At 42.0% G+C, this 26027-nt stretch overlaps 2 protein-coding genes across 7 annotated transcripts in view; both read right to left on the bottom strand.

Moving 5' to 3' along the window:
• Positions 1 to 14057, bottom strand: part of Mtfr2 (mitochondrial fission regulator 2) — a 24980-nt gene extending 10923 nt beyond the window's left edge. The window contains exons 1-3 of one of the 2 annotated variants that reach the window (XM_008822073.3): positions 13723 to 14057; positions 13008 to 13137; positions 4977 to 5077 (exon numbers count right to left, since the gene is read on the bottom strand). In XM_008822073.3, coding sequence (XP_008820295.2) covers positions 4977 to 5039 — 63 coding nt within the window. In that variant the 5' untranslated portion in view covers positions 5040 to 5077; positions 13008 to 13137; positions 13723 to 14057. The remainder of the gene's footprint in view (positions 1 to 4976; positions 5078 to 13007; positions 13138 to 13722) is intronic. The other variant, XM_029558159.1, reaches the window with a different exon arrangement.
• Positions 14058 to 19835: 5778 nt separating this feature from the next.
• The window catches only part of Bclaf1 (BCL2 associated transcription factor 1), a 32411-nt gene continuing 26219 nt past the window's right edge, over positions 19836 to 26027 (bottom strand). For all 5 annotated transcript variants that reach the window (XR_606843.3, XM_008822072.2, XM_029558162.1 and 2 more), the window contains 2 exons: positions 22450 to 22662; positions 19836 to 22303 (listed from right to left, as the gene is read on the bottom strand). Coding sequence is in view for 4 of the 5 variants with exons in the window: in XM_008822072.2 (XP_008820294.1) it covers positions 22298 to 22303; positions 22450 to 22662 (219 nt within the window). In the remaining variant the exon portion in view is untranslated. The remainder of the gene's footprint in view (positions 22304 to 22449; positions 22663 to 26027) is intronic.

The following is a 26027-nucleotide window of genomic DNA, read 5'->3' as shown; positions in this document are numbered from 1 at the left end:
ACACACACACACACACACACACACACACACACACACACACACGCACTCTTTCTTCCCAGCACTCAAGAGGCAGAAAAAGGAAAATCTCAAGTTTGAAGCCAGTTTGTGCTACAAAAGATACCCTGTCTCAGATATCTAACTAAATATCTTGAAGAACTGTATTCTAAAAAACTGCCACCACCTCTCTTACAAAAAAAAAAAAAAATCATTTTGAACCCCGAACTGGTCATTTCAGCTATCACGTGTGGCTTTACAACCCCAGCTCCTCAACAGGCTTAGGCAACAGGACTGCTTGAGCATCAAGTATATGGCTAGCCTGGGCAACTTATGGAGAAAAGAAGGAAAGAAGGGAAGGAAGGGGAGGAAGATGTTTTCAGCCATACCTGAGGGGAGGAAGATGTTTTCAGCTATACCTGAGGGTAAGTGACATGAATGACAACAAGCATGAGGCTCCCTTGACAGCTTGCGCTGGCGCACTTTCACACTTAAACAATTAAAGAATTGGAACTAAAGTGTCATCAAAGCAAATTTGTGAACCTTTAACTGTTATTAATGTCTCACGATATTAAGATAAATAAGAGAAAATGTTAGAAAGATGTAAGAATGGAAATATTTTTAGCAAAGAAAGAGTTATCTATGAAGATTGAGATGGCTAGATGTCTCCAGAATGGAAATAAAAAGGCTTTTGTATATTACAAAGATTTGGGATAATGTATTTTAGATACGTAAAAAATACCTAAAGATGATATATATACATATATATATATAAATATATATATATATCAATCAAAATATCTAAAGTCAAAGTTCAAGCAAACCTCTACTTAAATTGATGGAATTATTGCTCTAATCTTGCTATTACATGGATTAGCCTATAAAGCATATCTTATCAAAGTTTATTTAAGAGCATTTAGTTTTTGCTACATATTACACAATTCTCAAAAGTACAGACTGTGATAACTGACTTTGTTAGGTGTTTGGTAACCATATCTGGAGTTCACTCTCCTGCCGTAGTCTCTCAAAACTACCATACCATTGTTATTGGTTTAAAAGATTGCCTTTTTAAAGACTTGCCATTTTGGTGCCTGCTTTCAATGATTAGGCACATATGACTCAATTTTAAGTGGAAAATTATCACTCAATGCATGATCTATAGCCCCATCTTCTGTCAATACTGAGTGAATAATGCAATACACTATATTAGAAAAAGTTCCCCAATCTTATATATTTCATTATAAGGATATCTTATTGGCCTTACTAAAGATATAAATCTAATTATTTTGAAAGATTTAAAAGCTTCCTTTAAAAATTCTATTTACAGCTAACTCCAGACAAAATTCTGCTAGGTGTTCCATTCAACTATCTTAGATATGTTGTCACTCATTTCTTTTTTCATTAAGTCTCATAAATTACAATTTACAGATGTTAACTTTAACACTGAAAAGAAATTCAATACTACTGCTCCTTCAAGTTGATGGCCTCTCTCAATATCTTTTCATAAATTTTTCTAACAAAGGTTATTGGCAACACTTCCCTTCTTTACATACTACAACAATTCAGGCCCAGGTCCACCTACAGAAATTCTTTCTGGGGGCGTGTTTGGTTTTTTGAGTCAGGAATCTGAAACATAGCCTTAGCTGGTCTTGAACTCAAAACTCTTCTGCCTTAGCCTGCAGAATTCAGGGATTACGGGCACACCAGAAATTGAATTTTTTTTAAAAAATTTGTTTTTACTCAATTTTTTGTGTACTTCACACAGAACATCTCAAACAGTCTTAATCTTCTTTATACCCCCGGCCCCACTGGCACCCTCCCAGACCTCCCCCCAGTGGAGCCCATATACTCTGCCATCCCTGTTAAGGCCCACTGTGCCATCAGTGTCCCTAGCCATTCCCCAGTGCAAGTCTATCCACTGAGGTCTAGTCAGCCTATCTACAGTCCCTTGTTTTAGGAAGATCTGCTCTATTGAAATTTAAAATGTTTCAATAATATCTAATGATATCTTCCATTGTCACCCTAAGTTCATGGCTTTAAACATCAAAATAATGCAGAAAACTCCCAAAATCTGGATTTTTTTTATTATAGTCTTCTAGAACCACATATCCAAATGTCTGCAGAATATTTCTACTGCATATTCCAACAATACCTTCAGCTTTCCTATTTCCCTATTCAAATATTCTGCCATACTATTGCCTATTTATAACTGGACACCATCATTCTTTAATTTACTTTTGTTAAAATCTTGGTATTACCCCTGGTTTTCTTTCTCAATTCACTCTACCAAATGGGGATGACCTGCCCATTTTGTAGGCACCCACATCAGTATTTTTTACTCCTCATATCTAAACATCATAAACATAAGAACCATGCACTGCTCTTCTCTGCGAACTAGAGAATCAAGAATGTTGGGATATAAATGCTCAACAAGCAGAGAAAACTGTATTTGCTTTTTATTATGTTTGGTTTTTTTTTTTTTTGGAGACAGGATCTCCCTGTAGCCACCAGCTGCCTTGGAACTCTGTAGATTAAACTGGTCTCAATCTCAGAGATCTGCTTGCCTCTGCCTCCCAAGTGCTGGGACAGACTTGCTTTTTAATTTTCAATCCTAAAGTCATCTCTCATCTTCAGGTTTATTCTAGATTTATTGGGCTTTTCTGTTTCCATACATTAAACTTGTTCATAAGTTATCTTAAATAAAACTGTTTTATCATGTTCACATTTTACTCCTTTTTTATCCTCTATTGGCATTTGACCCAGAAAGGTTAAATAGGTCCTAACAATATTACATTTTAAAAACTCAGACAATCAAAGCTACACTATTGCAAACTCACCTTTCTTCCCCCTAAAGGGAAGTAACAATTTTGCCTTAAATGTTTACATCTTTTTTTTCCCCCTCAGTGGGGGAGTGAACCTAGGGGACCCTGCTCATGTTGGGCAGGTGCTCTACTGTTGGGAGCCTGAGGCTCAGCCATTTCTCAAAACTGCTGAACAGACCTAAGCTGATAACTTTCCATTCTGCCCACTCTCCTCCCACGGGCACGGGAAGGAGCCCGCGACCTTGGCCCACGGCCTTGTACTCTTCCAGTAAACTGCCCTGTTTTCTGTTAATCAGTAGATTCCTCCCTTAGAGAACATCTGGGCCCCTGTGGTCTAGCTGATATGATTACTCTCAATCTTTACTCCTTTGTTCTCATTCTCTATTTAACCTCATGCTTGTGCTGCAATAAATGAGACTCGATCGGAACGCTGTCTTGTCTCCATTTCTCTTGTCTCTTGCCCCATCCAAATCCCCACTCCCCAATCCAGGTACCCCGCTGCAGATCCCGCGGGTTCGGGACACTCTACTACTGAGCTATGAATCTCTAGTTTTATTACTTACTTTGAGACACAGTTTCATTAAGTTGCCTCAAAGTGGCCTTGAACTCACTCTGCCCCCTTGGTAGACCTTGAGCTTGAGATCATCCTGCCTCAGACACTCAAGTAACTGAGATTACAGGCCTGTGCCACCAGCTCCCTCCACCCCAGTTTGTTTTCTGTTGCTGTGATAAACACCATGACCAAAAGCAACTCAGTTAATATGGCTTACACTTCCAGGTCACAATCCATCATTGAGATTATGTTAGGGCAAGAATTCAAGCAGAAACCAAAGAGGAATGCTGCCTACTGGCTTGCTCACTCACTGGCTGATGCTCAGCTAGCTTTCTTATAAAGCCCAGACCCACCTGCCTAGGGATGGTTCCACCCACAGTGGACTGGGCAATCTTAAGAGACATGGCCAGAGGCCAATCTGATCTGTGAAATTCCTTAATTCAGGTTCTTTCTTCCCAGGAGACTTTAGAATGTGACAAGTTGACAATAAAAATTAACCATGACAAAAGCCATCTTTAAAATGAGGCCCCAAAACACCACCTGGGAGCTAGAGAAATGGCTCAGCAATTAAAAGCAAACTACTCTTGAGGAGGACAAGAATTAGGTTTCTCAGCACCTCTTCAGGCACCACACAGTCACCCGTAACTACAGCTCCAATGAATCCCAGGCCCTATTCTGACCTCTGAGGGCATCTGCAATCACAAGCACATATCCAGAACACAGACGACACAGACATAGACACATACACACAAACACAAACACACACACACACACACACACACGTTTAAAAATAAAAATAAATCTAGCCAGGCGTGGTGGCGCACACCTCTAATCCCAGCACTTGGAAGGCAGAGGCAGGTGGACCTCTTTGAGTTCAAGGACAGCCTGGTCTACATAGTGAGTTCTAGGACAGCTGGGGCTACAGGGGGACCCTGTCTCAAAAAGACTAATGAATCAATCAATCAATCTTTAAAAAACTATGTTAAAAGAAAAGATAAAGTTGGAGACCCAAGCGAAGTGGCACTCACCTTTAATCCCAGCACTTGGCAGCCAGAGGCAGGTGGATCTCTGTGAGTTCAAGGCCAGCCTGGGCTACATAGTGAGTTCCAGGACAGCTGGGGCTACAGGGAGACCCTGTCTCCCCGTCTCAAGGAGGAGGACCCCGAGAGAGAGAGAGAGAGAGAGGAAGGAGGAGGAGGAGGAGGAGGAGGAGGAGCTGGAAGATGGCTCAGCTGGTAAGAGCATTTGTTGCTAAGGCAAGAGGACCTAGGTTTGGTTCCCAGCACCCACATGGCAGACATAATAGTCTGTAACTCCAGTTTTGGAAGATCCAATGCCCTCTTCTGGCCTCGGCAGGCACCAGGCATGCACATGGTGCACATACATGCAGGCAAAATACTAAAATACACAAAAGAAAAAAAGAGGGTGAGAGAGACAGAGACAGAGAGGAGCCACCACCTAGTGGCCCTTGGAAGGTGGAAGAGACAGAAGGATCAGAAGCTCAAAGATAGCCTGGGCTACACGATACCCTGTGTCAAAAACAGTAATAATGAGACCCAAGAATAAAAACATTCATTAAAAGAATAAATTCCTTAAAAGATATTTACCTGGTCTATGGGAACACCAAAATATGCCAGCATGTTTCTTAAGATATTCAATATGAGAGACATCGATGAAACAGGTTCAGGGAAACATTGTCAATTGGTACCTTCGAGGAATAATTAGAAAATATTACTCATGACAAATAACTTCCACATAAATTGCACTGAATAAGCTACAAGAGACCTTTCAAGACATGTTACACCAACAAGTGATTTTTTCATGGCCAGTTTTACTTTGAAAGAAGCCAAGCAAAAAAAAAAGTGCAGGGAGGAAGGGGCTAAAAATGAAACTTCATTGTGACATTAAAGTCTTATGGAGAGTTTGTACAAGTGTTGTATGCTGGAAACCAAGAAATCAAGCCACGCCACGAGGTCTAGAGGTCTAGGTTGAGGTAAGGAAGGTTTATTTCATGGCCCTGCTGTCCCACACTCCGGGAGAGAACACAGCAGCCCCAAAGGAAGTTTGCAAGGACCTTTTATATACATTTAGATATTTTGCCAAAGCGGGAACACAAGAGACCAATCACCATGGTTGTCAGTTAAAATTCAAAATTATTATCCAACCACCAGAACAAGCAAGCATGGACAGAAGCAGATACGGCATTAGGCAATAGCTTATCTTAGCCGGACATGTGGTCATTTCTAGGAACCCATGGTCCCTGCAGAATGTGGGTTGTTTGGGGGAAGCTGAAAAATAACTAGGCCAGGTCACATAGGATGGCAAGATGGATGTCCTCTAGCCAGGGCCTGCTACATTCCCCACTCCTATTGGGAAATAATCAAACCTTTGATATCTCATCATCCTCTGTTGATTCAGTTTGGAGGAAATCATATTGACTCCGTAATACCATAAGTTTTATTGAATTGAGCTGTTGATTGACAAACCTGACTAGGGCATTTAATAAACAAGGTCCACAGGTCAGCAAGATTAGGATTAAAAGTAAGGGGCCGGTCATTGCCCTTAAGAGGATAGTGAGCCATGGGGACCAAGAGAATAGAGATTCATACCAATTTTGGTTATCTAGTTGTGCCCTCTTTCTTGAAGCCTTTGTTTCACCAGACTTAGGCTTTCTTTAATGATTCCAGTATGATTAGCATAGAAACAGCACTGTTCACCCAAAGCCGTGCAGAGACCTCCCAGTTACATGAAAAGTAAATCTAACCCTCATCTATTCTGAAGTACTACTTTGGCTAGAGAATCAAGAGATGTCGTCAGGTGCCCTATAGATTTTTCCAATTCAGACAAATCTTGATTAATCTGTTTGCTCAGAAATTTGAAGCCTTGATCTTGAATTATAAGGGCAGCTGTTCCTATCCCTGCAGATCCTACAATAACCTACCCCACCTAAAAGAGGCACTAAGACAGTAGCTACTCCCAGATCTCGAGGCTGTCAGGCCCTAGCTAGGAGCTCAAAACGTTCTTTGCCACCTTCCCCTAAATAGTAGTAAACTTGAGGGAGAAGATGCACAATGATACAGAGATCAGATAGCTGACCAAGGATAAAGGGGTTAATACAAGGTGTAAGTCCGGATTCACAAGCGAACTCGAACTAGATGCCTGTTGGGGGAACAAGGTAATAAGGGGACATTCCCGCCAATAGGCTGTTTATGTGAAAGGTTCAGCTGCAGGTGGCCTGATATGGGGACCGGCCTATGATCTAAGTTCCTACAGAAAAACACAGTCCTTGTCCTTCTAGTTTTCCTAGTGTTAAGAGTTGGCTGGGAGCACCATGGGCAAAGTGCCATCTGAGAGCCCCATGGGCAAAGTGCTGTCTAGTTTTTTATCTCTGGCACACTAAGGTTCCTTATGTTTGATTCATCATTCCCCAGGGAGGCAAGTGCTCCAATGCCAACATAGTAAGGAGGCCAGGAGTCTAGGCATAACCAACAATCGAGTTAAACTGGGGTTCGAGTAATTGAGGAACTTGTATGTACAGTACAATGACTTGTACAGCTCTAGGTGTTCCAATGTGGAGTAGCTAGAGCAACCTTGGGCTGGGGCTTAGGGACCTCAGACTGGGGCTTAGAAGTGGGATTAATTGAGCTTAGAATTGGCTTTCCTCTGGTGTCAGGTAGTGGGTTCAAGACCCAATTAGGACCCATAGCAGAGACAGAGCAGTGGAAACTCTAATCTTTGGAGGGTGAACTTGGGTCCGGGGTCAGTCCCAGAGATGTAATCAGATGGCCCAGATCTTCCCTGTATCCCATGCCTTTTGGTTCCCTAGCAGTTTCCATCCACTAGGATTAGAAGTGCTAGGGGCCAATTTTTGGAGGGCTATCCAATTGTCTTGGTTAGACTGTTTCCAAGGGGCTATAGTTTCACATCCTCAATTCTTACAATGCCATTCTTCCGGACCATTACAGCTTAGGGGCCCATTTGCAGGGCAGATATAAAACTTGGCCTTCTGGAAATACTTTTTTACTGAGTCCACCTGGCAGCTCATCCAGCAAAGGGATGGGTTTCCTTCCAGACACCTTTGAATGAAGTGGGGTCATGAACAGTCTACATAAGTCAAAGTCCATCTGTGGAGTTCCTACAGTACTCACATTACCTTAAACATAACCATCGGTGGTATGGCTTAGGACTCAACAATACAGAACTGGGGCATAGACACTATTTGCCATTGGTAAAAACTAGAAAAAGGAGGGAGAACAATGTTAAGATAGTCCAGAGGGGTCCTTTACCACCTTGACCTTTAGAGGATTGTCTGTCCTTTTGAGGCTCCATGTCTGAGGGATATGCTCCAGATGGGCTCTCTTCAGTTGGGAGCAATGAATCCAATGACTACCACCTGGCTACTTTGACAGCTGAGGGTGTGGTCAGGATGATAGGATGCAGTCCATCCCAGTGAGCCTGGAAGTCTGGAGCAGAGTGGTGTCGCACCCAGACCCAGTACCCAGGGGCCAAATCTGGTCCAGCTGGTTCCTGAGATGTGGCTGCCTCAGTTCGTGTTTCCCAGACAAGATTGTGGATGGAGGAGAGGGTATGCTGCAATGCCTGTAGGGACTTGAGAAGATTATGGTTAGAAGCTTCAGTTACATATGCCAGTCCTAATTTGGGAATTAAGGGAGGGGGGCCTCCCATACATAATCTCAAATGGGGTAATCCCTTTCAGATAAGGAATGCATCTTACTCTTTAAACAGGGCAAAAGGAAGGAGACTTGTCCAGTTTTCACCAGTCTCTGAAATTAGTTTAGTCAGTTTCCTTAAGGGTCCTGTTCATTCTTTCTACCCATCCTGAACTCTGAGGGTGATAAACAGTGTAGTTTCCAGTTGATTTGCAGGCTTTTTGCAATAGTTTTTGATATTTGCGCTATAAAAGCTGGGTCATTATCAGACCCCAGATCGATAGGGATGCCAAATCTTGGTACAAGATCATTTAGCAAGTTTTAAAGTACTATCTGAGTTGTCTCTGTTTGGGTAGGAAAAGCCTCTGCCCATCCGGAGAAGGTATCCACCAGGACCAGGAGCTAACAACAGCCATACTGCACATCCATCATTTCTGTGAAGTCAAGTTCCCAATCTTCTCCCAGTGCTTGTCCTCTCAGTCTCTGCTCTGAAAACTGGAACCTTGAGGCAGGGTTAGTTTGAACACATGCCTTACATCTTTCAACAATGTCAGAGATTTTTTTATTCAGGTTAGGGATGAAAAACTCTCTTTGTGCCAGTTCAGTGAGTTTTGTGGTTCCCAGGTAGGTGGAATCATGAATCCTTTGTAGCCAATCTCTTCCCAACACCTTCAGCAGCATAGGTCTCCCATTATCCAACCAGATCCACTTCTGGGCATTTTGCTTAGCCTTTAAACTCTTTGCTAGCTGAATTTCCTCCTTCATATAGACAGGTTCCTCCAGGAAGAGGCGAGGGGGCAGTAATGGCAGAATTCTGATTGGCACCACTTCCCCTTTCGCCGCAATCTTAGCTGCATGGTCAGCAAAGGTGTTTCCTTTGGCTTGTGAGGTATCTGTCTTTTGATGGCCTTTACAGTGAACAATAGCTATGGCTTTGGACAGCCAAAAAGCCTCTAGAAGTACCAAGATTTTCCTCCTTGTTTTAATCTCTTTGCCCCCAGATGTTAACAGTCCTCTCACTCTATAAAGAGCTCCATGGATATGAGCAGTGGCCAAGGCATACCAACTGTCTGTATAAATGTTAACAGTTTTTCCTTTTCCCCATCTTAGGGTTTACATGAGGGCTATTAACGCCGCCTTTTGGGCAGATGTTCCTTGCCCGAGTCCTTGGGCCCAGACAATAGTCTCAAGTCACTACCACTGCCCCCGTAAAACTGACACCTTCTTTGAGATAACTGCTACCATCTGTATACAGTTCAAGGTCTGCATCAGGCAGAGGTTGGTCTCACAAGTCCTCCCTTAGTCCTGAGAGGGTACTCAGTTTCCAAGCAGTCATGGAGTGGAGTCTTAGGATTATCATCAGGTAGCAGAGTGGCAGGGTTCAAGGCTTCGGTTCTCAGAAAAGTGAAGCGAGGTGGGTCCAGTAGCAGTACTTGGTACCAGGTGATGTGGGCATTGGAGATCCATTGGTCTGGCAGGGATCTGAAGAGTGACTCTACTGCACGGGGCTCAATGATCTGGATATCCTGTCTGAGTGTTAGTTTAGAAGCCTCCCTTACCAGCATGGCCATGGCAGTTATGGCCCAAAGGCAGCTTGGCCAGCCAGTGGCTACTGAGTCCAATCTCTTTGACAAATACACTACTGGCCTCTTCCAAAGTCCCAGGGTTTGAGTGAGAACCCATTTGGCTATAATCCTTGTCTCATGCACAAAGAGCTGAACAGGCCTAGTCACATCAGGCAGGGCCAATGCAGGAGCTTTGGTAGGGCCAGCTTGAGTCAGTTAAAGGCCTCGTCCTCCAGTTCTCCCCAAGCTAGGTCAGTTCCCTGACCTCCTGTCACTGTATACAAGGAAATAGCTTGGCTATTTCAGCAAAACTTGGTATCCAAAGGCGGCAGTAGCTGATAGTACCCAAAAATTCTCTAATTTGTCACCTAGTCTTGGGCCTCAGTATATTTAATATAGCCTGGATCCTGTCAGGTCCCAAGGACCATTCTCCTTTGCGGATCCTGTAGCCCAAGTAGGTGACAGAGTCCAAACAAAGTTGGGCCTTTTTGGCAGACACTCTGTATCCCAGAGTGCCTAGCTCTCTTAGCAGGTTTTCAGTGACTTGAAGACAAGCCTCCTCCAACTCTGCAGCCAGAAGCAAGTCATCTACATACTGTAACAGAGTGACTTCAGGGTTGGAGTCCCTGAAAGGGACTAAATCTTTTCGGAAGACCTCATCAAACAGCATTGGGGAATTTTTAAACCCTGAAGCAGTCTAGTCCATGTTAATTGCCCACTGTAGGCGCCATCTGGATCAGCCCATTCAAAGGCAAAGATGGGCTGGCTTTGGCTACCAGCAAGGCAAAAGAGGCGTCCTTTAGGTCTAGAACTGAGTAGATCTGTCAGTCAAGTGGGAGTTCACTAAGCAGGGTGTAATGATTAGGGAGAGTGGGGTGTAGGGTCTCAACCCTTTTATTCACCTCTCTGAGGTCCTGAACAGGTCTAACTCAGTAGTTCTTGGATTTGGAACAGGAAGCAGGAAGTATTCCATGAGGAGTGGCAAGGCACCAAAACTCCTGCTTCTCTCAAGGGGTTGTTATGCTTGGCAATTCCCAGGTGGGCTTGGTGACACTTATATTGCCTAACCCTCATTGGAGTGGTATGGGAGACAGGCTTGAGCCTAGGGTGAAAGTCTTATTGACAGCCATACAGTGGACCTAAGGCAATGGCCCAGCCACTGGAGCCCCAAGGGATGCCTTGTGACATTTGCTCCCATTGGCAGATCGAGACTGATGCCTAGAGCTCACCACTCCCTAATCACCACCCTTGGAATTCAAAATTGCAACACTTAGATATTGCAACAGTCAGGGTCACATGGTTTCCAGGAATCCAGGCTCTGTAATCTGAAACCCAGTATACTAATGAGGCATCCTACCTGGTATTCTGTGATAGGATGTTAAGTCTGTTATGCTAATAGGATGCTAAATCTGTTATGCTAATAAGGTATCCTACTTGCTGTGCTGTGATTGGACCACTACCCCATATAAGCTTGTGCCTTCCTGCAATAAACCAGATCTGTGTCACTGAACCTGGTCTTCAGCATCTGAATGCTGCGATGCTGGCACAGACTCCGCACCAGCCCTGGGGACCGGACCAGACAACTGATCAGAGGAACTGAGAGACCAGGAGAGTGGCCATAGCCAGAGGAGAGCAGCCACAGCCGGCAACCACAGAGTGGCAGTGCTGGTCATTTGGATAACTACTGGCACTCGATGCTTTGCCAGCCCTAGAGGGTTGGTCTCAGCCCACAGTAGGAATTTCCTCTTTCCCTTTATTTAGTAGTGGGGAATTCTGCTTACCAGGATTTTCATATAACTGATACTCTACAGACATGGGGCAGGTCACCAAAACAGTGGGTGATTATAGGTCCAGATTAAAGGCTGTCTCCGGTGAAGGAAATGTGGGCCTTTATGTAACAGGTCCCGTCCAAGGAGAGGGTATGGGCAATCAGGTAGAAGAAGGAGTGAATGAGTTACAGTCCCTTGTGTCAAATCCATAATTCCTGCTGGAGTTTGAGGATACCCTTGGGTCCTCCCTGTTGTTCCCTGGATACAGACCTTGTCCTTGATCATGGACACAGCAGGTTTCTTTAAAACTGGGTAAATAGCCCATGTCTACCAGGAATTTGGTATCCTCCCCTTCTACTTTAAGAGTCACCATAGGCTCCAGAGGATTTGGAGAGAAGCCTTGGCCCTGTCATTGCTCAGAGGCAGGCAAGACAGAAGCTGGTTTCTTCTGTTTCAGAAGACATTCATTTTTCCAGTGGCCCTTTTCTTTACAGTAGGCACATTGGTTCTTTTCCAATTTACAACTCATGCCTGTCCCTTTAGACTGCCTGGTATCACCCTGTTGGGGTAGAGGCCAGGTGCTGGGTGGCTTTCCCCAGGCTGCCATTAAAATCTTTCCAATTTCTTTTCCTTGTTCCTTTGCAGGCCTATCTCAGCCATGGTAGACCTTCTGGTCAATTTCCACCAGTTCAGAGATCAGCTTTCCTTCAAACCCTTCTAACTGCTCCTGAAATGGCTGCTTTGGGCAAAATGGAATAACTTAGGCTAGGTTAATTTAGCTGAGATAGTTCACATCCAGTCTAGTTCACAAAGGGTATGAAGTCTGGGGGCCTTAGGCTTAAACCCCATGCTCTCAGCTCTCTTCCTGAAATCAGAATAGGGAACATACATTCAAAAGGGGATAGAGGACACAGAAGACTAAGACTGGCCCATAGTGATGAACAGCAAAGAAGCAGACCAGACAACAAAAAGGCTTAGATACAAAAACAAGGCCCAGACGTTGGGAACCTCAAGATCCCAACCAGATCTACCTCGGGGATGTCTCCTCCAATGGCCGACCAGATGGGTAATTGCTGTGTCCAGCGTCCCACCTACTGAAGGACCCGACTGACAGCAGGAAGGCCATTTTAGAAAAAGAACTGTAATCAGCCATTCGATAAGCCAAGATTCTAACCCAGGTCTTGTGAAACTAGCAGTGGAAGATAGGACGTTTGCAGTCGGACCACCTGCCACCACCCTGAGGCCCCTACCGGGAAGTTAGTGATAACAGCCCCTACTGGGAAGTTAACGATAACAATCAGTTTCACCCATAGACCCCTCTGAATTTGGCAATACTGTTTCCTCATACCTTGTACCCATTGAAATGCACTAATAATAATCTTGTAACCATGCATCTGCTTCTGTACCTTGCTTCTGCTCTATAAAAAGCCCCCCCAAACTAAGCCCGGCACGCAAGTCCTGACTCGAGCGGGACTCTGCGTCCGCAGGCGCCTGTGTATGAATAAATTCCTCTTGCTTTTGCATCCCGAAACTTGGTTTTGTCCCTGTGTGTTGAGCGCGATTCTTCACTACCAAGGCGCCAAACCAGAACAAAACCAGACTTGAGCTCAAAACTGGAAAGCGCTTTTCCTTACCTCTTGTGGCGCAGCAAGTGACTCTGAAAGTAGAAGGCCAGAGGCAGAGGAACATCTCTTGGAGGCCTTCCCCTGGCAGTTCCAACCTCGGGGTCTTGGAGATCTCGGTGGGACCTCCAAATGTTGTATACTGGAAACCAAGAAATTCAAGCCACGCCATGAGGTCTAGAGGTCGAGGTAAGGAAGGTTTATTTCACGGCCCTGCTGTCCCACACTTGGGGGGGGTGGCGGATACAGAGAGCAGCCCCAAAGGGAATTTGTAGAAACCTTTTATACACATTTAGGTACTTTGTAAGAACGGGAATACAAGGGACCAATCACCATAGTTGTCACTTAAAATTCAAAATTATTATCCAACCGCCAGAGCAAATAAGCATGGACAGAAGCAGCTACAGCATTAGACTATAGCTTATCTTAGCCTGATGTGGTCATTTCTAGGCACCCATGGTCCCTGCAGGGTGTGGGTAGTTTCGGGGAAGCTGAAAAATAACTAGGCCAGGTCACACGCAGGATGGTAAGATGGATGTCCTCTAGTCGGGGCCTGCAACACAGGGAGGCTGACAGAGGGCTTCAAGTCAGCCGGGGCCAGGCAAGCTCGCCCAACCCAAGAAGCCTGCCTCAAAGCTTTCAGAAACGAGCAGCCGGGAGGAGCGCCGCCCACGCCCGGGAACGTGCCTCCGCCACCAACCACCGCCCAGGAGCCCGGCCGGCTCACCTTCCTCCCGGAGCACCGGAAGGGCGTCGTGGAAGCGGGCTTCAGCGTCCGCTGCTGCTGCTCCAGAAGCGCTGCCCGCAGACCGGGTCCACCCAGGCCAATAGCCGAGCCGCCAGCGCCAGTACCTACCGGGCCTCCGGGCACGAAGCCGCTCTATGGAAAATCCGCTCACCGTTTCCGCGACACGTCCGCAAAACAAACTCCGCGGTGCGGACCCTGAACCCTTCCCCATTGGACAGGACTGAACACCGCTTCTTCTGATTGGCGGGCGGAGGCCTCCCAGGTGCGGCGTTCCTCCAGAGGGCCGAGCCCCGAGAAGCAATTTAGCCGTCACCAGGAAGCGGGTGCGCAGGACGGCGGCGCATGCGCAGAACGCACATCCCGCCCCGCACCACCCCTCGCAAGGTGGTTGGAGCGGTAGTTACAGAACCAAGTGTAAAGCCCTGTGCTGGACAGGCTGTTAGGCCTCGTGCCCCCTTCAAGTCTTCGCAAGGAGTGTGTGGCCGCCCATACTGGGACTCAAAGAGGGCGCCCCCTCCCAATCCGACAAACTTTCCGCCAGCGGACTTGGGGTCTGTTTTCTGGTCATTCATTGAACGTGTGTTCAATGCCTACCTGTAAGCTACGCACTGCTCGCAGTGAGTTTGTAGCTTTGCCATACTTAAACTGCATTGGTTGGTTCACAAAAACTCGTTATCCAGGATATCAAGTATGGGCGGACACTCCCCTACCTAGCCAAGGATAGTAAAATGACTAAGTCGCTACAGTAGGTGATACCCAAAGCTTTCAACTGGAGGTTACTGACTTCCTAGAGGCAAGACGACTTAAAATAATTGTACTTGCCTGCTCTCTTGTGAGAGCGCGAAAATTCATTTCTGATTGCCATCATTTATTCATCAGCTATACTGGATGGCTATTATGTGCCTGGCATTTTAAGAGAAAATCTAAAAACCTGGCTGCCTGCACTTACATTCTAGCGAAGATCAAAGTTTTCTGAGAACCATATATAAAACATATATAATGCGCTCTTCCCATTTTTTGAATAATTGGATATGAGAGAAAACATGATGAAAAATTATTTAGGCCTTAAATAAGTGGCAGAACAACAGTAGTGATTTATAGTGTCTGGTAGTCCAAATGAAGTGGATGAAAGCAGCAGGTGAGTGGACTAAAGACAAGTGGATTAGAATCCCTACCTGCTAATGCATCCATTTCAATTTTCTCAAGTTCCTTACCCTTTCCTTTTGCCCTCTTAATAGAAAAAATGGCATTATAACCACCTCCCTTTCCATTATCTATCAAGCACGCAATAGCCAGAATGAAAATGTGAACCACTGGTGGACTTACTCTGGCTAATTAACATACTTCAGCATTCCAGCTTTAACTCCCACAGCAAGGTGGGGTCCATGAATGCTTTGCTGACAATTTGAGATCCTTCCCCAACTCATGTTTACAAGAGCATTCATATGACATTTTTATACTTGTCATTTTTCTAATCTTTTTTGTCATGATTCAAGGATGGTTTTTGACTTTACACAGCTACCTTTTGAGTAATCATACAGGAGCTTGTTTTCTGAACACGTGGCAGTATTCACTTCCTTCAACTCAATCGACGCTCCCCGTTTTCTGTTCTCAAATTGGTTCCTTAGTGTGAACAAGGCTGTCTCTAGACCTGGCAATTCATGTTGTAGATTGCAAGGACAAACTGCTCTAGCCACTGCAGACTATACTGTGGGTACTTCACACTATCAGAGGACACCATCAGGGGCTTCCCAGTGAATGGTTATTTGGGATTCTAGTGTTTCACAATTCCACAATTCTTCCCTCTGCTCTCTCATAACTGACCACCGGGTAGATTGGGAATTGATTCTCAACTGCCATTTTCTGGAAATTTGTAAACAGCTAATTTTACTGCAAATACTGCATATGCATATTTGGTTCTGTTATGTAGGTGACAACACTTTCCACAACTAATTAATTTTATTATAGCCAACATTTATATCATGGTCTGGATCCACCACACCAGATGTCTTATCCATCTTGGTACATCCACAGCTACAGTTTTTCAATGGAGAAAAGGATTAGTTTGTACTCAACCTTGCCAACTTCCTAGTGAAAGCTATAACCTTGTGACCAGCATCAGCCTGTTTTCACTGATAATGGAAACCTGAATTACTGCACTACACTAGCCCTAAGTAACCATGCCTTCCATCCAAAACCACATCCCACAAATAAGGTCATCTAAATTGGGATGGACATAACCAGAATTCCATCTCCTTACAACTCATGTAATTTCAAATGGAAGACTGCACATTTTCTTCCTTCTGCTCTGCCCATACATGTCACTCAAAATCAAGTGATACACTACACTAAGCCTGCCAGCTCTTTTTAAGATCACACATCCATTTAAGGTTTTTTGTTTTGGTTTCTTAAGATGAGGTTGCATGTAACCAAAGGTGAGACTAATCCTCTTACCTCCATATCCCAAGTATTGAAGTTACAGGCATGTACTAAGTAATCCACACTAGCCTGGAGATCAACTTCTTTACTAAATTGGCAGCACTGAACTTGAAGCAATCCTGCCTCAGCATCCAAATGCTAGGATTAATGGTGTGAGCCACTACACCCTGTTTATTTGTACATTTTATTAGGTGGTGGGGTACCCATATGCCACAGTACTCATATGGAGAGAGGTCAGTGGACAACTTACAGGAATTCATCTCTCCTTTAACCACGTGGGATCCAAGGATTGAATTTGGGTCTTGAGGTTTGGTGATAAGCACTTTTACCCTCTAAGCTATCTCATTGGCCCTAATAGTTTCTTTTTTAAAAATACTGTTATGGGTCTGAGTATATTGCCTACATCTAATTGCAGCCCTGATGTACTATGCCTGACGAGGTTAGAAAAGGGTATTCAATCCTCTGGAAATGGAGTTAAAGATGGTTGTTAGCAGCCATGTGGGTGTTGGAATTTGAACCCCAATCCTCTGCAAGAGCAGCCAGTACTCTTAATCGTTGAGCCATCTCTCCAGTCCCCTAACATGGTTTCTATCTTTACATTTACATTTATTCAGACTTTGGAAGGTTAGTAAAAACAAGATTCTCGTTGATATTAAAATTTGAATTATCCTGAAAAGGCTGTTCTATTTTTTTTTTTTTTTTGCATTGACAGGAAAGCATAGTGGGAAGCAGAGAGAAGCATGATACACCTACATTGTATAAATTGCTAGTTAATTGCAGACGTATTAAAATTACAAAACCTAAGTTACATAATTCTAAAGATTTGGAATGTCGCAAGATTGACAACTTGAAAATCTTAGTATTTTTCTATTGCGATTCGCATGTTTAATCACTAACTTCAGTTAGTTAGCCACAAAGCACCCTACCTGTAAGTGAAACAGCAAGTGATGTAAAGTAATCCAAACTAGAAAAAAGTTCAGCATAAGGTAACACCATTTCTAACAAACCAGACTGTATACTTCTGCAGGGAACCGTTTTTGTTTTGATTTTTTGAGACAGGACCTCACACTAACCAAGGTGAAACTCCTGCCTGAGCCTCAACTACATCACTGAGCCAGTACAGAGAGCCACGTTTAAGCATTTACTCACCAACATAACTTCATCAAGTAATCAAAGTCCATGTAACAAGGGATAGTGATATACCTCAAGATAAGAGGGCTTGGCTTGCCTAACCTACACAAAGCTCTGCTCTAACTCCAGAACTACACACACACAAGGTATATGTACCTCATTTTATTCTACTGACCCATTTTCTCTTAACTCTGAATTATTGTAAAATAAAGTTGGGGACTTGTGCCCGGCTCAGTGGCGCATGCCTTTAACCCCAGCACTTGGGAGGCAGAGGCAAAAGGATCTCTGTGAGATTGAGGCCAGCCTGGTCTACATAATGAGTTCTAGGCCAGCTGGAGTTGCAGGAGACCCTGTCTCAAAAAGCCAGAAAAAAAAAAAAAAAAAATTGAGGACTTGTGAAACAGCCCAGTGAGTAGAGGTGCTTGCCTCACAAGCCTGATTGAATCCCTGGAACCCACATAAAGATGAGAGAGAATCCATTCCACAAAGTTGTCTCATCTCATCTCCACATTAAGTGCTATACAGCATGGGCACCATCTCCCACCTAACCACATCCACAACAAAAATTTTAACCCTAGAATCCATTTTACTCATGACTAAATGTGGAAAAATGTCAGACAATGAGTACAAAGTACACTGAAAATGTTTGTCATTAAATCATTAATAAAGTATAAAAGCTATTTTTCACCAAATCCTCTGATATTTGTCTTTTATAGCCATTTTTCAAATAAAGACCAAAGAAAAAATTTATTTTTTTAGTAACTAGGCACTGTGGCACAGGCCTATAATCCAAGTATTTGGGAGGTAGAAGCAGTAGGATAGATTGAAGGTCATTCTCTGATACACAGTGATCTCACCAACAGCACAAGTCACATGAGTCCTTCTCAAAAAAGATTTGTGTGAGATCATACTTCACCATGTAGCCCAAGTTGTCCTCAAATTCATGATCCTCCTTCCTGACATGACCATTTTACTCTTCAATTCCTAGCAGCTGTCATTACCTGCACAAGAGTGGGCCCAAGAGTATTTTGTCATGGGAGAGAAACAGGTTTATGATGGCCTGCCACCACCCACGGATTTGAAGACAAGAGTTGCTGTCAGGGCTGGAGAGATGGCTCAGCAAGCTGCTCTCAAGAGGACTCAAGTTTGTCTCACAGGACCCACATGGTGGCCATCACCCACCCTTAATTCCAGTTCCAGGGGATCCAATGCCCTCTTCTGGCCTCCACAGGCACCAAGCACATACATACAGGCAAAACACTCATACAATCTTTTTTAAAAATATTATGTACATGTATGAAATATAGTTGATTATCATATATAACTAGTATATACTAATAAACTGCAAAAAATAATCTGAAAATCTCATAATCCTACTAATTTTAAAAATAAAGTTTCCTCCTCAAGAAGTTCTAATTCCATAGATTTTACTGCTTTAGGGCCCGAGAACCTACATCTTTAACACATACATACATATTCCCATGCTTGTGAGTCCTCGGCTAGTCCACACTAGGGGTCCACTCCTACTGTAGTCTTGAAAAATCAACATTCTGCAGTCACAGTGAAAGATGGCAGCTTCCAGGCACAAGATGGGTAGAATAGGGCTGGAGTTCCTTCAAAGCCCCACGCACAGAAAACTCATCATTTGACCTATTTGGTGGTTCCCTGGAAGATCCTCAAGGCTATCCTTTGTTTCTGTTAGGGGTCTTTGTGAGGACTCTTGGCACAAACCTGCACCAAACCAGCAGCTAGAGCAACTGCATTTCCATCTTTAGCTTCATGTTGCCCTTGTCCAAAAATATTATTTCCATGTCTGAAGCACTGAACAAATCATGGCAGAGTCACCAGAAGCATATACCCGACATTCATGACAAACACAGTAATGCTGTCTGTATTAAGTAGAGCCACCTTCTTACTATAGACAGCAATAGCAACACAAATTAAAACAGAACATGTCCCTGCCAGTAGTTACCTCAAAAGAATGGAGAGATCAGTTATCAGGCCAGCCAGTGTAGTAACTGGTTAAAAATCAGTTCATAACTCATGCCAAGTAAAATATAGCATATTGAGGAAATAAAGTACTCCTAAAAACTAAATGGCTGCAAACCTTGTTCATTTACAAATCTATTAAGACTCCTGACTTTTATGTGGTATGATGGCTCATAGTGTAATCCCAGTATTCAAGAGGTTTAGGCAGGAGGATCACCACAGCCTATTGAGTCCTGGGATTAAAGGTTTATGCCATCATGTCCAGGGGATGACTAAACTATTAAATTGGAATTTGTTTTTGTTTGTTTTAATAACGGCTCGGTAAACTCTGCATGAATTCCCATCTTTCCGGGGGAAATGAGAGAATACAGTTAAGACAGGTCTGACAAATTTCTGAAAATATTTATCAAACCATACACCAGGTTTACTACAGTGTTGATATTCCAAAGTCCAGAAACAGGCCATAGAAATAAGTATCTTATAGAATACACACAGGTATACCCTTGAAGATCAGGTGAACAAACAACAGCTAATACCACTTACAACATTTTATTGGCATATGACAATTTACAAGGATCCCTGTTGAATTATACATCACACTGAGTAAAAAGCATTTAGCCATCTACATTCATTCTTATTGGGTTAATATCTTTTTTCCTCAAACTCTAATTCCCAACACTGATTTTAACTGTGACAAAAGGGAACAATAACAATTCTTTGAAGTAGAGGGCAACTGGAAAACACTTTGCTTTTTAAATTTAAATTCCCTAGGATGTTGAAAAGTTTACACATCTAAGAACTGAGTCATGGCCTTCTCAAACAGCTTTATTTTTTCTGGGACTATCCTTTGGTTCATTTTTATTTATTTTCTCTGGGCAAAAGGAAATCTGTTAATGCAGATTTATCATAGTTATTTTCCTGGTACTATTTGTAACCTAGCATCTTTATCAAAAGGACCCATTCAGCTTTTGTAACATGTCATGAGGTGTAAAATTAAATGATGGTTTCAAAAACACATATAGGCTACTTTTTGTATGCTTGGCTCTGAGAAAGCTAAGATTCGTGACAGTGTTCTACTCGAGTGCTCCTAACAACCGTTACTACACTGTAGTGGGGTACTTTCTTCAACTTTGAAAGAATGAAAGTAACCAAACGTTGCATCACTGAATCGCACTTAAAACCTTTTAGCTCCCTATTAAAGAATTTCTCAGCAAATCTTTTCTCTATTGTAGAAAAAGCAAAGCTAAACATGTACAAACATGCAGAAATTCAGTGTATAATCAAATAGCTGTTAAAATAAAAGCTGTATGTATTCATAGAAAATAGAACAGTATGAAAAAAATCTGTGTCAAGGGATTAATTATTAATCTGAATAGGATGGTGCTAGTTATGTCCACATTAAAGCAATATAGTTGCTTCAGCATGTTTTTTCTGACTTACTGAATAATTTCAGAGACAAATTAATGAAAGAAACCATGCAATACAGTGGATGTTAAGACAAACATCATATGCTGGCTTTGGTTTCAGTTGAATTTGTTGCCAATAGCTCTTACCAAATGTCCCTGGCTATAATGAAGAAATAAGACACATTACAAACCATCAAAACTGAGAATTAAACAATCATACACTTAAAAGCTTTAAAAGTTTACATTAATAGAATAAGCATTATCTCCTTTAAATGCAAAAATATACAACTAATCCAGTTGCTGAATTAAATGTAATGTGGCCAGTTTTACATGTTGAAAAATCAAATAACACTGAAGTTTACTATTTCATTCTCTTAAGGGTTATTAAAAATAAAAGGTAAAGAAAGACCACCTAAAAAACAATCCTTAAAAATTTAAAAAAGCCATTTTACAAACTGAAACCAATGAGGAAAAAAGATCAATGTTACAAACTTCCTGCCACAATTTTTTATTGGTGACATTAAGAGAAAATAAGCTACTTAAATACTACTGAACAGAACGTTGTGTCTGTCTCATCTTGTGTGTAGCTAAACTACAAACTAACCTACAGCTATTCAAAACCTACTATAAATTTGAGCTATCAAATCAGGTAAGGTACTGAATGCATCTAATTGTCCTGCAGAAGAATCCTCCTCCATCCATATAATCAGGATTACAAGTTTTGCTGTCTGTGTCTGAGTCTGTGTGTGTGTTTAAATACTAACTAATCTGGTCTGTGAACTAAGACTTAGACTTAACAATGCTATTACAAACAAGTATCTCTCAAACAGCTGGCACACATAGCTGGTATGTAAGACCGTGACTCAAACTATCAAGAATAGAAAGACAATATTCAAATTTGAACTCAAATAGGAAAGATTCCTTAAAATGAATTTATAGCCCACTGCTTTTAAGAAAAATACCACTTTCTCAAACCTTTCAATCTAACTTTTACTAGTTTGAACTTTTTAGCTATTAGCAAAGCTATTGTTCTCCTTGTATATTGGTGAAGTGTGAAACTAGTTTCATTTATACCAGTAGCAACTCTGTGGTATACTTCAAAAATTAGTCACCCTACAATGTAGTATTCGAGTTAAAGATGATGTTGAACAGATGTGTACAGTTAAAATAATTAGTGTGGTCACTATAAACAATTTCCGTTCAAGGATTTATATGTAGAGCTAATGTTTACTTCAGAATAAAACATTAACAAACAGGGAGGAAAGAGAATCAGAACTTTCACAGAGCTGTACTTCTTATAGACAAAGAAGAAATACAATGCATGTAACAAAAACAGTAAAAGTTTTTTAAAAGTTGATAGTTACAAATATGGTACGTAACAATTTTCTACTTTATTTCAATACAATTTTCAACATACAGTCTACTATTTTTTCAAGATATTTGAAGACTTAAAACAAAATTTCTATAGACTACCTGCAAACAGTAAAATTTAAGTAAAATGCTTACATTCTCATTTGAAAACAAAATCAGGTAAAAAAAAATGTTGGGTGTCAAGTTCTGCTCTCTGTTGCAATCTTATTTCACACTTACTATTCCTAAAAAAGAAAGAAATTAAAGGTCAATAAAATGTTAGTAAAAATTAATCATATTTCTAGAACTCAAAATATGTCTAAACCTTAAATCAATTTATCTAGCAAGCCCATACTAAAATCTGTCAGAAACACAAGGTAAAAATGTCTACCTTTTCTTCTTTGCGCCTGTCCTTCTTTTCTTCATTATTTTCCATGGTCTCTTCTTCATCTTCAACAATCCCATCCCCTTGGTATTTGTCATGAGTCCATTTTGGACTGCTACCTGATTTTTTGAAATTAAAGCGCCCTCTGCCACGTTGGAAAGTACCACGACCTCTTCCTCTTTTGGCCCAATAATCCACACCATCATCTCTGTCGTCATGCTATAGAAAGGTTTAAAAAGAGAAAGCATCAATGAAGTGGCTTTCATGTAAAGATGATTACTTCTTTAACCATGTTGCAGATGTGATTTTTTTAATCTTCCACATAAAATTAGTCATAAAGGTGTGGTATAACGTCACAAAAATATTATAATAAACTTATTAACTCTTAAATTTGCCACCGCCAAGTTGAAAAATAAGGCAAAACAATGGCCCTTTACAAGAAAACACAAACAATGAAAATGCTGCATGGCTTATGGAGTACTGGTGATAACCAATTACCCAAGTAACTAGAAAACTTTGCCCTAAATACTGTTTTCAAAGCAGAATGTGTCTTTGTGCATATCCATTTCATGCAAATTAACCTCTTACTACTGCAGAGTATGTGTCCCTGGGTGTGACTCCTATATTAAACCTCTGCCATCCAGGGGGCTCAGGGACCATTACGGAAAAGGGGGCAGAAAGACTATTAAGAGTCAGCCAGGGAAACCACAGGAAACAGTTTTCCACGCAGCTGGGAACTTGCTCATATGAACTTACAGCAATGGTGACGGCATGCACAAGACCCATGCAAACTCAAACCAAACAAAAACCCAGTATAGGACTAGGTAAGGAAATGGATAAGAAGCCCTGACTTTGGGTGAGGAACTATTAGCAACTGACCACCGCTGGGTAAGAGTTGGTCTTCTTTAAGGGAGTGACGCTAGATAGGCTGACCAGGCTCCAGTGGATGAACTCACACCAAGGGACATCTGGGGACAGAAACTTGACTGGGTAGGACTTAACATGTATGACAGAATACATGAAATCTGCCAGGTAGGCGGGTATGGGGAGTACAATTGGGGGGGGTTCTAAATATGATTAAGATGTATGAAATGCACCAAAAAAAAAAAATCAACAAAAAATAGAAAAACTTTAACTTCTTACATAACTTAAAAACTGGAATTATACAATTATTAAACTACTTGAAAGAATACGCAACTGTGATACTCAAAACTTTCACCAAACCAATGAGTACAACTAGGTAAAGTGAATAATTTCATAAAGAATGACTTCTAGAATTACCAAAAGTATAAATTAAACATTATCAGAAGAGGTACACTGTAAACCTCAAACAATTTCAAAAATCTGCCACTCAAAACCATGTGTACACTAAATTACATTATTTCATGATCCCTTATGGCATTAACACACAATTTTAAAGCCTTTTTCGTTTGTTGTAGCATTTACAAAGTAGACAGGGCTTTAAATCTTAACAGAAATCACACTTAAGGCAACTTCTCTGAGAATTTATTTCATTTTAATAAAGGGAGTTAGGCCTTTATTAAAGGGTGTGGTGGTGCACTCCTTTAATCCCAGCACTCAGGAGGCAGAGGCACTTAAAACATCACTTAAAATAAGAAAGCAGAAACTTAAAGGAGACTAAGTTGCGTCTTTTAGAGACTATCCTAACAATAAATATGTGAAACTATGACTATTAAAATATTATTTCCTTTTTCCACTATCTGAGGGTGTGATGTGTGTATGCATGTTTGCATGTATGTATGCATGCTTGCATGTGTGCACATGTCTGTGTGAGACTGTTTGATGTCCAGAATCACCCTTGGTCTTCCACCTTATTCACTGAGATAAAGTCTCTCTCAATCAAACCCAGAGCTCACTGATAAGGCAAGTTTAATTAGCGAACTTGCTCTGGGATCACCTGTGTCCACCTTCAGAGACTGAAATTACAAACAGGCCCTAGAATCTACCCAGCATTGCATGGGGTTCTGGGGAGCTCCAAGACTTTAACTATTGAGCCATCTCCCCAACCCCACAAAAACATTCTTGAATCTTCAAATTCATTTTATGTTTGTTTTTGTTTTTATTGACACGGGGTCTCTCTGTAGCTCTTGGTGGCCTAGAGTCATTATAAGTAACTAAGTCACAAAGATCTACCTGCCTCTTTAATCTTCAAATTATTACTTGCAAAATTTTAACCATATCACTTTAGGTTTTTTTTTTTGTTGTTGTTGTTTTTTGCCTTTTTGAGACAAGGTCTCCTTGTAGCCCCAGCTGTCCTGAAATCACTATGTAAACCAGGGTGGACTTGAACTCACAGAGATCTGCCTGCCTCTGCCCACCACGCCCAGCTAGGAATTAAATTTTTATTTATTTTTGGTCTTTTTGAGACAGGGTCTCCCTGTAGCTATAGGTGGTCTGGAACTCACTAGGTAGACCAGGCTGGCCTTAATCTTAGAGCTATATCCACCTCTGCCTCCCGAGTGCTGGGATTAAAGGCATGCACCACCTTGCCCTGCTCAGAAATTAATTTTTCACAGATGACAAAGGGCTAAAAGATGTATGTTGGGACAACAGCCAAAATGTTTTGTTTAAAACATCTCCTGTATCCTCACATTTTACATCCAGTAGGCAAGAGAGAGAAGGACCTCAAATTCAAGGTCAGTCTGGGCTACACAGTAAGGTCCTATCTGAACACCCAACCCCCAACAATTAGTAATTTTAGAAATCAAGTTTTAAGGGTTCACGATAATTTTCAAAGGTAACCCCAAAATTTAACCCCTTCCCCTCCAAGGATGTAATCTTTACTTTTCCTCTGAGAACCTGCCCACTTCAGTACTTTCCCACTTTCTCCAAATCTTTATCACCTCTTGGCGTCTACCTAAGATTACCAGCTTCCCTGAATTCTTATTACTGATTATCATGCCACTGCATAAATCCAAGGGTTTTTTTGTTTTTGTTTGTTTTTCCACCAGGGTCTTCCTGTAGCCCCAGCTGTCCTGGAACTATGTAAACCAGGCTGGCATCGAACTCACAGAGATCGCCTGCCTCTGCCACCCAAGTGCTGGGTAAAAGCATGCACCACCACGCCTGGCTATAAATCTAAGTTTTGAAGTGAGAAACTTTAGATAAGAATCCAGCAAAATGCTACCACCATAACTCAGCAAGGACAAAGACCACAATATTTTCAGAACTTTGGCTTTGAGCCCAATGCATGGACTCAAGTTCTGGCTCCATTCCTACTAGCACAACATGGTCAAGCTACTCAATAGCTATCCCTTTTCATCTGTATAAAGAGAATAGCCTTGACTTATAGAATTTTATAAACTAAATATAGACATGTAAAACATTTAAAATAGTACTTACCCTAGTATATAATACTCAATAAGCATATTTTTGTTTTCTGTTTGAGAAAGTGTCACTCTGTAGCCCAAGCTGGCCTCAAACCTGTGGCCATTCTCCTGCCTGAGAGCTGGGATTACAGGCATGCACTACCATGCCCAGCTCAAATATTATTAAGTATTAAGATATCACTGGAGCAAAATTTCTACACTGGTAGGTTATTCTGAATGTAAAGGAATGTTTCA

This window comes from Nannospalax galili, unplaced genomic scaffold (genome assembly GCF_000622305.1).
Source record: "Nannospalax galili isolate Female #2095 unplaced genomic scaffold, S.galili_v1.0 scaffold186, whole genome shotgun sequence".
Classification (NCBI taxonomy): Eukaryota; Metazoa; Chordata; class Mammalia; order Rodentia; family Spalacidae; genus Nannospalax; species Nannospalax galili.
Note: the sequence above shows the minus strand (reverse complement) of the source record. Positions and strands in the feature narration are given on the sequence as shown.